At 43.1% G+C, this 14,315-nt stretch overlaps 1 protein-coding gene and 1 long non-coding RNA gene across 2 annotated transcripts; one reads left to right on the top strand and one right to left on the bottom strand.

Moving 5' to 3' along the window:
* Positions 1 to 355: 355 nt before the first annotated feature.
* On the bottom strand, positions 356 to 7,195 carry EPCAM (epithelial cell adhesion molecule). Its single transcript, XM_027713027.2, has 9 exons — positions 6,860 to 7,195; positions 6,333 to 6,437; positions 5,480 to 5,720; positions 5,133 to 5,198; positions 3,861 to 3,924; positions 3,395 to 3,496; positions 3,044 to 3,238; positions 2,626 to 2,667; positions 356 to 1,975 (listed from the first exon to the last, which is right to left on the bottom strand). The coding sequence occupies exons 1-9, from the start codon at positions 6,930 to 6,932 to the stop codon at positions 1,934 to 1,936; spliced, it is 930 nt and encodes a 309-aa protein (XP_027568828.1). The 5' UTR covers positions 6,933 to 7,195; the 3' UTR covers positions 356 to 1,933.
* Positions 7,196 to 7,547: 352 nt separating this feature from the next.
* Positions 7,548 to 13,038, top strand: LOC120322700. Its single transcript, XR_005562537.1, has 4 exons — positions 7,548 to 8,402; positions 9,747 to 9,954; positions 10,502 to 10,705; positions 11,656 to 13,038. It is a non-coding gene; the product is annotated as an uncharacterized LOC120322700 (long non-coding RNA).
* Positions 13,039 to 14,315: the final 1,277 nt, after the last annotated feature.

Raw genomic sequence — 14,315 nt, 5'->3', positions numbered from 1 at the left:
ATGCCTTCCTCTAGTGTGGGAAAAATTAGGGAGAAAATTATGTTCAAACAAACGGCCTGGGACAAGGTCCAGGCCACACAGCAGGTACATACCAGCCAGCCCAGTCAAGTCAGCACATGTGCAGCTCCAGCCCAGTCCCAGCACACAACTCTTTCCACCCCACAGGCCAAAACCGTGGTTGAAATTGGGATGGGGAGGGTAGGGAGAGCAGGAGAGAAAACAGTGGCTTAGGATCTTAGGGAGAAGAAAGAAATGGCAAAGATACCATACTGCAGGTATTTAAGAGAGTTAGAGAATATTGACACAGAAGCATTGGGGAAGACAATAAAACACATGGACTCAGCACAAGAGAAACTTACTGAAAACTTGGCTTTATTTAACAGCTTACAGAATTGTACAAAACTCATACCTCAGCAAACCGCCCAAATACCTGGGCACAAAGGGAGTGGCATGTATCAGCAGGGGGAGAGCCTGCCCTACAGAAGTTACCACTGACAAAGCTGCTGGAACAGGCTGCAAAACACTCCAGTAAACCCTCTACTGCAGGACTTTTGTACAATATCCAACACAGCAACACAAGCGTGTCAGGTACCACCTTGTTGAAAGGCAGAAGGCATCCTGGTGAGCTATGACAGAGGTACATCAACACAGTTCAGCGACTTCCCTGTGGTATCTGCCAGGCACACAGATAGGGTATGCTTCACATTTTATTTTATGAACAGTACATAAAATATCCTCACTGGTTTATCCTACTTTTCCTGTTTTAGGCAGTGGGGGTCAAAACAAACATTAGTAACAAGGTTTGTCATTCAGTTCCTTATCTTGCATCTCATTATTTCTTTGGCAACAGGAGTTACAGCATTTCCTTTATAAATCAGATATCCTGGATGGATTTCTAGCCAACATATGTGACACAGATTACTGACAGCCAAAGCAAGCTCTCTTGTCCAAGGCTCTGGGAGGCAGGCAGCCTGTGTAAGTCTGGTCTGCCTCCAGGACAGTGAACAGTAATAAAAGCAGAAACAGCTTCTTGCTGTGCAACAGTTTTGCAATGGACAGCTTAGCAAATGACAATAGTAGTGTAAATGGCTCTTCCCCAGCTCCACCAGATGCCAAACCTGCCTGCCCCCAACCCTGCACCAGAGATGTTCTAGATTAGAGGCTTATTTTAAATACTAACATAGCATTTGAAAGAGTAGTCTATGCATTCCTGAAATTACTACATTCTCAGCATCTTGATTTTTTATACAACAATCCGTATTTCATTTCACTCCACTCCTGTTGCAAGCTTTTCACAGTTTCAAGAAAAACTATCATGCTATTTAGATATTAGATGGCTAATACAAACTGCTAACTGGAGTTCTAGGATATTTTCACCTATGCTGAGGTTGCTTCCTTTAAGGAAATATTAAACTACAAATTTGTAAGCATGATAACTTAGCAGATCATTTCAACATGGAAGAAGTAGAAGCCTGTTTCCAAGTTTTATTAATTCAAGTCATAAAAAAGTTACAGCAACTTCAAATATGTACAAACTGCCATAAAAACATCATGTTTAGTTATACAGGAGACAGTCTCATTACAACGTGGCTACACAATCATTTTCAACAAAACTCCCACAAGGGCAAAATAACCATTTAAGCATGTATGCTCCAAAACCCTAGTAACAGCAGATGACAACTCATTTTATCATCATCAAAAAAAGTAAAATCAGGGAGCAATAGTTAAGTTTGACTTGAGTAAGACGGGGCGTTTAAGATTTAACCCTCAACAAATAGTAAAAGCATGGTTACCAATCTTGGCTGTTTTACCAATCATTAAGTGAGCACAACTGCCTCCCTTTCAGGAGGAAACTTTTAAGAGTTAAGATCCATGCCTTCAATGATGTTTGTTGTCTTCTTGTTTGAATCTTACTTGTCTTCAGTTGTTTTCGTTAAGCATTCAGTCCTCTATGCATTTCATTCATTTCCTTCACCTGAGGGGAGGAGGTAGAGGGAAATCAACAGTTGTGCTACTTCTCAACGTTAAGACTCAAGAAGTCAGTGGGATTTAGCAGCTTGAATTTTTATTAGCAAATGCATTTGATGCAACACTATCAACCATACTAAAACCACCAGCTTTTTTTTTTTTTGGTTAAGAACAAAGCACTATTTAGGGTGTGTGCATGAAGCAGCCGTTTCTATTGAGCTACAACATTGTTTGAATTACTTTACAAAAGACTCCACACTTGGCGTGAAGCACCACTTTTTATTCCATTGGAAAGTAGCTCTTCAACAGACACTGCAAGCTGCATGCAAATACCTCAGCAAAGGTCTTCATTACAGAACAAGACTATCAGTATTTCCTGTGGATTGTACAGCCCCTTGCTATAGATATGTAAAGTAGTACTTGCCGTCAGAAGCGCACCCCACCCCCCAGACTTGTGAAACAGCAGATCACCAGTTCCCACTGGAAGTAGCGCAGAACTACACAGATGTGAAAACTAGCTACAGAATGTGAATACTTTGTCTCCTTGAACACAGACGAAGCACCCAAAGCAAGCTTTCAACCTACACCAAACTTAGGAGTTTCTGGTTTCTGGTCAACCTCCTCCCCGTATGTAGACCACAAATAGAAATTATTTACCTCAGCTTTCACGTACTTCCCTTTCCTCCTCCTTGTGAGGACCTGTAAGAGAACACAATTTTTTTTATTCTTGATTTACTTGTAACTTAATCTGGTTTTGACTTTAAAACACAAAACTTGAAGCTGCCCTTCCCCCATCCTTCCAAAGTGAGGTACAAAAGAGGTTGTGTGTCAGTCTCAACTACTTTAAAGCAGGAGGTACTTTCTTAATCTCAGTGAATTGTTCCCCATACTTGTTTTTCAGGTGACAACCTTCAGTTTTAACTTTAAAGTGACAGTATGCCCATCATCAATTTCCCACCTCTCAAGTCTGCAGAAGCAAGCCAATTTAGAGAGGGAGACTTTCTATCAGCATCCAATTACCCTGGTACATTATTACTTGCCAAATTGCACCGTTGGCAGCTTTGTTAGAACTTACCAGAACAACAATTGCAGCAACTATTGCTATCACTACTACAACAATGACAGCAATCAGGCCAGGAGTCAGAGACTTCATGGAAAACTCTGGTGCTATTTCATCAACGTAGTAGACCACTGTCCTCTCAAGCTTCAGCGGTTCGTTATCAATGCTGAGATTTAGTGTGTTACTATGAAAGATGGAGTCACCTTTCACCTAAAAACCGATAGGAAAGGAGAGACTTGCTAGTTCACATCGTAGTAGGCATTTATCCAGGCCCTGCAATAATTCATCTTGCTTTAGCCTGTACGCCCGAATGCAGTGCAATACACACAGCCAGCCTCTGGCAGACTTTACCCAGGACACACTTACATCTTTTTCAAAGTAGTAGGCCACATCAGCTATATCCACGCCTCCAGAATATTTGTCTGAGGAATTCTGCTTCAGATCAATAGTAATGTACGGGTTTTCATACTGCAAAAAATACAGTGTGGTATTAAGAAGGAGTTTAAAGCCTGGCAAAATATTATGATCCACCTCACGAACCCACATCCTGAATCAAGTTTACGATACTTCATCTCAAGCCAGCTGTTTACAGTATGATTCAAATTCCACTTTTTTATGGAAGCAAAGAATTCATCTACAGACTAAGGAGAGCAGTGTAATTTCTCAGCATTCAGTTCAGATACAGCTATTTGCTAACTGCTTAATAAGTGTCACTACTTTGAGAGCTTCTAATAAGACTCATGCTCTACTGCATTAGTCAAACAAGAGTTTTCAAAGTTACTCACAGCAAAATAAAATAATGATACTTTACTAAAAATTATGTGCCTCTTACCACAACATTAGTTATATAGCGTCCATTCAGCAAATAACGATTGGCAATTGTATCCGTGAAGAACCTGTAAGGATATTAAAGCCATGTGTTAGAAACAGTACTATTTTACACATATAATTTCAGAAGCAAAAAAGACCAGTGTAATTGTTTTTTCCCCGCAGTCTCTCTGTGGGGGGTGAGCCTCAGCCAGGAGCTAAATGTTTACCTAGTCTCTCACTCACTTCCCCCTGGCACGATTGGGAAAAGAATCAGAAGGGCAAAAATAAGGAAAAAAACCCCTCATGGGTCAAAATAAAGACAGTTTAATAAGTGAAAGCATTGGGTGGGGGAAAAAAAAACAACAAACAATTGGTGCAAAAGCAATAATCACTCAGCACTAGCAGATCAATGTCCAGCCAATCTCTGAGCAATGGCTACTTGGGAAAAACTTTCCCCCAGATTTATTGCTGAGCATGACATTATACAATATGGGTTATTTCTTCAGTCAATTCAGGTCAGCCCTGTCCCCTTCCCAGACTCTTGCCCACCTCCAACCTACTCCCTGGGGCAGCAGAGGGAGAGTTTGAGAAGGTCTTGACATTATGTATGCCCTGTTCGGCAACATCTAAACTATTAGTGACTTATTAGCACTGTTTTGGTCACTGGTCTAAAACACAGCACCATACAAACTGCTACCGAGAAAGTTAACTCCATCCCAGCCAAAACCAGTACACTCTTTTATAAAGTATACTACAGTTCAGTTATCTCCTAACAACGAAGATGCACTTATTGAAAAATAAACACACTACTGCAGTGTTATACAGAAGAGGAGCTGGAGAGCAGCAGCTTTTGTTCCATAAAATGGAATATCTAATAGCTACAAGCATATCTTTCTTGCTATATGACCTCTTACAGAGAGAAGTAAAATTTTGTTACAGGCAAAATAACTAAACTGTTCTTTTTCTCCCGCTGCTTCTATGTAGTCCCTCTGCCATCTTTGTCAGTTTACTTTCTAGCCAGTATCACCTATCACCTCCCATTTCCTTTAGTATATTGATTTTAGAAAAAAAAAAAAAAGGTAGAAATCAATTTTAAATGGAAACGAATCTCAGCAGTTAATTTATTTCCAATAAAAAATTAAAGCATTTCTATAAAGGATTCGTAGCTCACGTCTCAGATGTCTTACAAATCAGTTCATAAGTTTTACAGTGCTTTTAAACAATTATTTAGAATTACACTAGATATCTAGTAGAGCATGCAGACATGACATGACATCTTACAATCATCACTTACTTCTTTAAAGATTCGGCGTTCAGAGGAGCATTTCTCTCAGCATGTTTCATTTCAATGATGATCCATCTGAAGTATAATGAATATTCTTAAAGCATGTGCCTATAAAACTCATACCAAAAAAAAAAATCTAACCCCAGATTAAAAAACAGAACAGTGAGATAAAAACAAAGCAAGCAAAGTCCCTTCCAAACTCCTTCAAGGTCTCCTTGTTTCTGAAGAAAAAAAACCCAGCAGTAACCAAGTGCTTATTGCCCCATCTTCATTCATTCTCAGCACATCATTCACACAAGGCAGAGCCTCATACAGGAATGTTTTCATGTCACAGCACACCCTGTTGAAAGACTTACATCGTTCTGACTAATTGATTGCATTTCAAGTCTGAATCGTGTTTGTCAGTTCTTCTAACACCAGCTGTATTCACACACCAACAGGTGGTTCCATTGCACTGCTTCGCCTTGAAAGCACCACTGTTTTCACACTCAGGATCATAAAGGCCATCGGTATCTTGAAACGCATCTTTTGGTTTCTCACGACGCCCTGATTTTGAGCCCGTCGCTTCTGCTTTCATCAACAGGCATTTTGGAGTCACTAAAAATAACCAGAAAGTCACGTTCTGCAGCATCAGACCACGCATGTCCAAAACAGAGCTCTTAGTCCGTAGAAACACAGGATTACATCAGCAGCAACCAGATTTGAAGCCATTACATGGAAGAGCAGGTGTCTAAGGTGTAGGTGGTGCATAAAGTCAATACAATCGGGTATGTCGGCCTCTCAAGACAAAGGCCTAAGAAGTCCAGCCTTAGGACTTACAGCTTCCATTTTTTACAGCTAGAGGCTCACTTACACCTTAGCTGAGCTCAAACCTAGAGTAAGGTCTTGAGACAAGGCTCTTTCCTCTCTAGATTCGTAGCAAAAGTGATAATATGTGCTTGTAAGGAAGCTAAATATTCATCTTTGAGGAATCCTTGCCACTAGAGAACGAATATAGAGGAGGAGAGGAGAGCCTGCATCAATATAAGCGTACACACTTCCACAGAAGTCGCACGGGAGGAACCCTAAACGCTTATCTTCCGTCGCCACTTGACCTGGAAGGCCAGAGAGAAGCATTTCTTCTTTACTACCATTATTTGCTGAGGATTCAAGGGTCATTTTCACCTATATTCCGGCGCTCTGCCTCCCCACCGTGCCCTTTTTACTCACGGGTGTCGCAGTACACGGTGATACTGGAGCCGACGGCGTCGCACAAACACTTCGTATTGTCTATCCTGCAGTTGGTGACACGCTTGTTCATGTCGCAGATGCACGCTGGAAGAGAAGCGCGGCCGTGAGCAGGTACGGCGGGCAGGGAGCCGGGCAGGGAGCCGGGCATCGCCGCCCGCGCCCTGCCGCCGAGAGCCGGGAAGGACGGACAAAGCCGCCCCTCGCCGCCTGGGCGTGGCGTGCTCGCACCCCACCGCTTCCCACCTGGCCACCCGCCTCCCTCTCCGAGAGCGGGGCGAGAGCTTTCCCTCGGAACGCCCGGGCTCCCCTCGGGTCGGGGACAAAGGGGAGCGGGCCGGGCGGTTCTGATCCCTCCCCGCACCTCCGGAGGAAGGGAGGGGGGTGCAACTTGGTGGTGGCGCCGCCGGGGCGGCTCCGGGGACAGCGGGGGGCGGGAGGGGGTCCCGGGATGGGGGAGCTCCGTCGGGAGCGGGGCGCAGGGCGGACGGAGGGATGCGGGTACTCACAGCTCTGCTGGGCACAGGCGGCGGTGCAGAACAGCAGCAGCAGGAGAAGCGCAGCCCCGCAGAGCGGCTTCATGGCTGGGGCGGGCGGCGGGCCGCGGGGAGGCCGGGGGAAAGTCCTCGGGGACGCGGGCGGACGGGGAGCGGTACGTGCGCGGCAGCGGCGGCGGAGCGGAGTGAGCTGCCCGACAGGTTCCGCAGGTGGAGGTGGCTGCGCCGCGCCCTCCCGGCTCCGGTTACACCTGGGACGCGGGGGGGGCGGCGGCGGCTCCTCCCCCGGGACAGCCGAGCGCGCATTAAACCACCGCCGCCCCCTCCTCCCCCCGCACCTGGGCGAAACTGGATGGGGCAGGGCGGGAACCGCTCCCGGCCCGGCCCAAGCAGAGCCTCTTTGGCGGGATGGGGAGGGGGAGCAGCGGAGCGAGGGGCGTCCCGAGGCGCGGCCGTGCCCGGTAAAAGGGCTGCGAAACCGCCCCGCCCGCGCTGTGAGGGGCGGTGGGACGGGGCTGCGGCGGCGATCCGGGGGACAGCTGCCCCCGCCGTCGAGGAGAAACTGTTAGTCATCGAGGGAGCTCCCGGGCGTGTTTGCGCGGTGACACACGGGCAGGGGGAGCAGAGCCGGCGCCCCTCCCGGCGCGGGTTTCCCGCGCTGGCCGCTGACCTTCAGCGCGCTGGGACGGCCGCCCCGAGGTCCCTGCCCTGGCCGCGTGGCCGCCGGGATCTTCCCTCGGGAGGGCGGCGAGGGGTTGTCTCCGCTCCCCCCTCGTCGAGCCGAGAGCCAGCAGTGAATGCTCGTACTCCATAGTGAGCTTTGTTCGCGTCCGGGGATGCCCTGTGAGCTGCTCTGTGGTGGACATAGCTCCTGATAATTCCTCAGTTATCTTAAAAACCAGAACTCTTGTCTGTATAGAATGAACTATTTCGTAAGGACCTTTGTGCTGGTTATGTGTTTCGTTTTTATTTTCTTTTGTTTGTTTGTTTCTTATACCCAGTAGAGCTCTCTACCTTAGGGGCTGTTCTGAAGAGTCGCTCCTGGTGCTGCAGTATCCGCATTTCCTTGTTCAGGAAAACGTAGTCCTGGGTGCTTTGTCTCTGAGCAGCACAGCTTTGTGGGAACCTACAAAATGGGAAGTAGTGCCAGAGCCTTGCGAAGTTGCTGAGAAGGAAACACACGAAAGCCTGCTGCAGGCTTTAAAATGGCTTTCCTAAGAGTAAAAGCAATGCCAAAATGGAAGACAAAAGATATGCCACACTGGAAATATATTTTGAAGCTTGAGTTTATTAATTCAGTTAAAAAATATGCATAGATCTTTCTGAAAGATATATTAGTACCTGAGAAAAACAAGTTATTTTAGTACAGGAAAAAAACAGAATGACATCCCTTTAAGTCTGTTCCTGCATGTATGAGAAATCAACAGCATTTTCAAAGACTTGAAATTTCCTCTTACCAGTTCACTGTACAATAAAAACACGTTGCTGCGTTTGTACAGGCAGACCGCAGTTAATGAAACTTTGGAAGCTTTACAGGTTCTGAAATGAAATGCAGGTGAGCTATCTTTGTGGGTTTGTCTCTGTGCGCAGCTTGTTTGTGTTGTATCTGGTTTTGTATTTTGTATCCAGTGCCCTGCTGCAATCTGGTAGGTGCTGTCTCAGATGGATCCAAGTTAAAGGGCTGTTCTTTGAGTTTGCTCCTGGTACTGCCCAGATTGGTGTTTTGCAGCATTTATCTTGGTTCTCTTTGAGGTTTTTTGTGGCTTCTTATATTCTTCTGATACACTTGTCAAAGACTCAAAATAAAAGCTTGATCCTAGCAATATGAAAACTTGGGAAGATTGAAGACTCAGATACATCTTGCATTGCTGCTGTCAAATGATGGTGTTTTTCGGAAAGAGGAGCAGCATCAATAGGCTCAGAAACGCCTGCCTTACTGTAAGCTCATTTTCTATGTAAATGTACCAGTTTGTTCAAGATGAGAAGAGTTATCTTGTTATCAAATTGCCAAGCTGAACGACACAAGCCCTAATAATAAGGAACAATAAATTTTATTATAGCCTTTTGCCCTTTTTTCTTATTTTTTTTTTAATTTCAAATACTTAAATGGTACAAAGATAGATGTATCATGTTGCTTCTTCTAGTATGGTGCTTCATTTGGCTCCGGTTTGCAGGACCTAATAAAGAGCTCACAATGTATGATTTCACTAGGTTTCCAAATCTGAAAAAATGATTGTTTAAATGTTGCTCAGTAGTTTTGAAGGGGAGTTGCTCTAAGTGATGTTGTTCCCCAGTAAGACAATGGAAATGAGGGACCATTCACAATAGTGTTGATCTTACCCTCTTTCACAGTCGAGGGAAGTTTCTTCTTAGAATCAAAGCCAGTAGAGCAGGCATGTGGCTAAACAGATACAAGGACCTGAGTATTGCAGTAGCTTTATTACACAAGTACTTTGGTTTCCAGGGGGTTGGGAGGCAGTGTATTCTTTGTAACTTTTGTGGCAATTTTAACTCTTTGTGCTGGAATACATGACCTTATTCAATGGCTATTCTATATTAACTTTCCTCAGCCCACAGCTTTAAAGGTAAGGCCTCGCACATTGGTTATAAACAGGATAATTTTATCAACTGTTGGAGATACCTCCTCTTATCAAATAGCTGAATGCTGATTAGGCAGTGCAGTGTAGGCTAGTTGTGGTTTGCTCTTATTAAATCATAATTACAGCTCAGACAAATTATAATTTAAATGCTTCGAGCACATTACTGACTCTGCCATATAGCAAAAAGGAAAAAAAAGTTTTGGTCACCAAGACCTACATACACCATGTGAAACTATATTTGGAAAACTGATGTGATCTTCGTTTTTCAACTTTTGCTCTGTAATTTACATCTGCTTCAGGTCTGTTTGGAGAATAAAGTTCTATTCACTAAAGTACTCAGGAGAGGTTGACACCAGTGCGAGGAGATTTTCTGTTGACTTCTGTGAACTGCGAATCAGATCTGAGGAGATAAATCCAGCTCTTTCTGAAGCCAATAAGAATTGCTGTGATACTGGGATCTGAGCTAGGTTTTTACCGGGTCATTTCCAGGTCTTCACTACAAATTTGGTAAGTGGGCTTTGTGAAACTCCCCAGGTACAGGAAAGTGGGGAAATCTGCTTTCAGGGAAAGTCGCGAGGATGTGTGAGTCACTCCTGAAGTATCAGGAAACGATTCAAGGTGGGGCTGTGACATGCACTGTGGTCAGCAGATCAGAGAGATGAGTGGAGAGAACATGATCAGTGCCACTGGGGTATTTGGCAATCGAGCTCTAACTGAGATTCTTCAGAGGCTGCAAACCTGATTGGTTTTGGGTGTACCCTTGTGAAGATAACCAAAGTCTGGTCCCTAGAAAATAGGTCATGTATTATAGCAGATAGCAAAACATAATGTTGCTAAGGTTTTTCTAACAAAATCAATGGATTTTCAAAATTCATTATGGCTTTTAACTGGTTAAGGCTGACAATGATAGAAACAATCAGAAACATTTATGCTTAAAAGTGCCAACAGCTATTTTGAACAGTAGATGTTGCTATGTATGTCACCTATGTTATAGACTTGCTCAGGAACTTTATTAGGGTAGCTCTAGGATGTTTGCATTCAAATTTTTTGGCAGACTGGACCATCTACACAGAATGAAGCTGTGAAAGGACTGTAGGAAGAGAACAGTGTTGAGAAATTATATACAGTATCTTGTCCAGAACATGTTTCTGAATATTCCATGTCGTCACAAATTGACATATGCTGCTGCTCAAGGAACTGTAATGGTGCTTCTGCGCTTTTTATTTTTCCTGCAGGTTCGAAAACCACCATATAACAGGTAAGTCTTGTTATGCTGATTTGAATAATGAGAACATTGAGAGTCTTGGAGAACTTCGATGTTTTAGCCATATGGAGCTGGTCAGGTATAGAGCCAGTAAGAAAACAAATGAGCAGTCATGTCTTTCTGCTAGACTGAGTGTCTAACAACTTCCAAACGCTAAAAAAACCCCTAGTTTACACGTTTGTTTTTTTTTTTTTTTTGCGTCTTTCTATATTGTGACTTTTTTTTAATAATAAAAAAAGTTTAAAAATATGTCTGTGTATTTTGACAAAATTTTAATGCACACTGGAGATGGAAATTAGTTCAGAGGCAGTGGCAACCCTCATAAAACTGTCCTCGGTTTCAGAAGCCCACAACCTGGGTCTCTGTTGGGCTGGAGACCTTTGACTAAAAGTAAGAGTAGCTACTAAGAGGTAAAGGGCTGTTGGTTCAGAGGTTCATAAAACTAGACAGGGTGTAGCCACAGGAGAGAAATGCTCATGCCATTAACATATGTTCTATTTGCGTCTTTGAGGATTATAGAAACCAACCTGTCTGATACGTTGTGGCATCCTCACCTCTCTGCCAGGGCTTAGTCTTAACTCCAGAGGGTGGGGTCAGTAACAGGTTTGTCATCCTCGTCTTTACTTACCTGAAAATACATCTCCGTGGCTCTATTACTGACAGCATTTTTTAGAACATCTATTGTCAGCATTCAAAGCTGCTTAAAATGAGCAGCACTAGATGTAAAAAACTTAGTAACTCTTCATACCAACTGCTGTGTAGCAGCAAGGCAAGCCTTTTGATTTCATCCTGTGCCCGATCCCTTAGAACACTCCCTGGTTTAGTGAGGTTTGGAAGGGGCTCACAGGAAAACAACAGATCACAAGTTGTAGTTAAAAGAAGCTCCATTTACACTAAAATAGTTTCAATTCTGGCATCTAATACTTTTTCTTTTTCCCTTTTAGCCATTTTCTGTGAAAGAAGATACAGATGGAACTTTGTCAAAACACTTGTTAAAAATTGTTTGAAAAGTCCTGAGTGGTTTTTAACGTGTTTTATCACATGACAACATCTCTGTGCTGTGGGCAGGACTGAGGCAGATGGTTATACAGACAGATAGTTGTCCTGTCTCTCAGCGTGGTGTTATCAGAAGGCACACTGAGTACTTCTCTCACAACCTGAAGGTGTCTGCCATTGAATTTGCTTGTGCTGGACTTGTCTTATATAGGTACAGGTTGCTACAAGGCTAGTGAGGGTGTGGATTTCTAGTTTGTCAGGTAACCCACATTAACAACCTATGGACACAGCTGTGCCCAGCAGTGAGCAGAAGCCGTGTGTTCCTCAATGAAAACAGGGTCACAGCATGCACAGAGGCAGTTTCCAGGGAGCAGCTAACACGCTGTAAATCCCCACCCACTCTTGCCTCACTCTAATTTGTGTGCGTAGTCATACCCCAAGCAAAGGTGAATAAATACACCCATGAGCTGGGCAGAAAAATCTCATCCCACAAACGCCATTTAGCATAACACAACGGACAGCAGAGAGTGGGCTTAAGAAAGCTGGGTTTACCATTGGTGTCGGGGTTTTTCCCCTCACTGAAATAAATTGCTTTTGTATTGTGACTACTTTCACAGTTCACAAGTTTCCCTTTTTTTTTTTCCAGTTAGCAATAGCTGTTACCAAAGTTCATCTGTTTCTCTTTGCACTTTAATTTACAACCCTTATACTAGTCATTTTATTGCTTCAACCTCTGAGTAAGAGAATTTTTACAGCTTGTTCATACCGAACTCGGAGAAACAAGAAGGCTTTTTGACCTGTTGTGGTGTAATTATAGACCCCATTGCTTCTTGGGAGGGGCATTCAATGTTTAACAAACTGTGGCAACTCTAATTTAACTGTGTGGAGCCTGGACCATCGGATGTGAGTTAAAAAAAAATGAAAATCTTGGACTTTTTCCAGCTCACATTTTAATTTGTCTGTTTTTAGTCTCCAAGAGGGCTGCCCTTGAAGTTCTGTCGTCCCACTATGAAACTTCATGCAGCTCCTTTCTTAGCAGTATGAGGGCATTGGAGCCAAATAAGAAAACAATTTTCTCTTCCTTCAGAAATTATAGCTACACTACTCTTGATTAATCCTTTCATGGTATGAGTCTTCTGAATGCCATGCCATGAAAGTACGGCTCTTGACAACAAAAAAAATTGTCCTGTCTTAATTACTACTATTGTTACTATTATAGTTTCTTAATTGCTACTATTGTCTCCCCTATTATAGGGGATGTTGTCATGGACAAAGATTCAATTGTTTTCAACAGTATAAAAACAGAGAATAAATAGATACCATGTTTGAAAGACTTTGTGATCTGAATTTTGTGATCTGAATTATGTGATCAGTAAACTTTGGAACTGGAAAACGAAATGAGAAAAATTCGATTAAATTAACACATTTTGTCCAGTTATAGAATAATAAGCCAGCTAGGTAAGAGTTTGAAGGCTCCCACCTATTCTTCAGCCACTCAAACAGCTCTTATTTAAGAAATGCTGAACTTGCCTTCAGGAAAAGAATTAGGATGTTATTTTGAAAGCACCAATGTTTTTCTACTTTTGATGTCCCTAGATAATAACATAAGATATATTTCCTGGATAATAGATTGCTTAGATATTTTGTAGTTTAGTGTATTAATGTATGCATATACATTACATCAGTGAGACAAACCATTTGTGTTATTTGCCAGGCAGAACGGAACACTTTAGCTAATGCCATTTTATAAAAATGACTTCTTAAGTAAAATTCTTGAAGTTTTCTTTGTTCAGCCACATTTGCTTCAGAAATGTTTTCAAAGTCCAGGGTTTGCTAGTTGTTTCTGAGGGGAAAGCGGAGAAAAAGGGAAGCTGAAGAGTTCCCATTTTTCAGTGTTAATGTAGGCAACCCGGTCACTCTGTGCATGCGCAATATGCCGGCAGTGCCCTGGGCATGGCTGACACACACCTGCTCCTTGCTCCTGTGCCTCAGGAAGCCTGGTGCTCTTGGCAGCTGGAACAAATGGCTCCAGTGTCATGGAGGTATAGAGGAGTCCTGTTTATAGGGGTCTTTGCACAATTCAGCACGAAGAAACGGCATGGGCACAACCAGGTAACAAGTAACCATGGTTATTAAATACTTGCAAATCCGAAATACAACCTCCAGTGGCTTAAAAAAGCTACAGTTTGGTGGATAACATCAGATGATTCAAAAAACACTTAGAGAAGAACTGTGCAGATCTCCTTTCCCTCTGACATAAAACATGCACTGAGAGTTTTGAGTTACCCATGTTGAGAGATCCATCATTCATCACTTGCCTTTTTGTGATATGATAGTGAAGACGTAATGTAGTCTATCCCATCTATTTATTTTGACAAAGCAATTTGAACTCTTCTGATAAGACTGCTTCATTTCATTTACAACCAGCACACAAGTGCCAATTCTTAAAAATAAATCTTAAGGGCTTCCCCTGTCTGCTTTGAATTAGTTAAGTTCATAGAAGATATATCAGTCTATTTACAGTAGGAATGAGCAGCAAGTTCAGACTTATGTCCCTGGCACTTTATGTGGATTTGCTGCTGCAGAGTACTTGACTGTTTTGAAGTAT

This window comes from Pipra filicauda, unplaced genomic scaffold, assembly GCF_003945595.2.
Source record: "Pipra filicauda isolate LSUMZ 115617 unplaced genomic scaffold, ASM394559v2 scaffold143_size2779998_pilon, whole genome shotgun sequence".
NCBI lineage: Eukaryota > Metazoa > Chordata > Aves > Passeriformes > Pipridae > Pipra > Pipra filicauda.
The sequence above is the reverse complement of the archived record's forward strand: the minus strand, read 5'-3'. Positions and strand labels throughout refer to the sequence as shown.

Bases quoted from the DNA above. Each gene is read 5' to 3' on its own strand.
- EPCAM (XM_027713027.2), bottom strand. From the start codon at position 6,932: ATGAAGCCGCTCTGCGGGGCTGCGCTTCTCCTGCTGCTGCTGTTCTGC. The intron at 3,497-3,860 runs GTAAGAGGCACA...TATTTTTTGCAG, and splicing joins GCTATATAACTAATGTTGTG to TATGAAAACCCGTACATTAC. The intron at 3,239-3,394 runs GTAAGTGTGTCC...ATCGGTTTTTAG, and splicing joins CCTACTACTTTGAAAAAGAT to GTGAAAGGTGACTCCATCTT.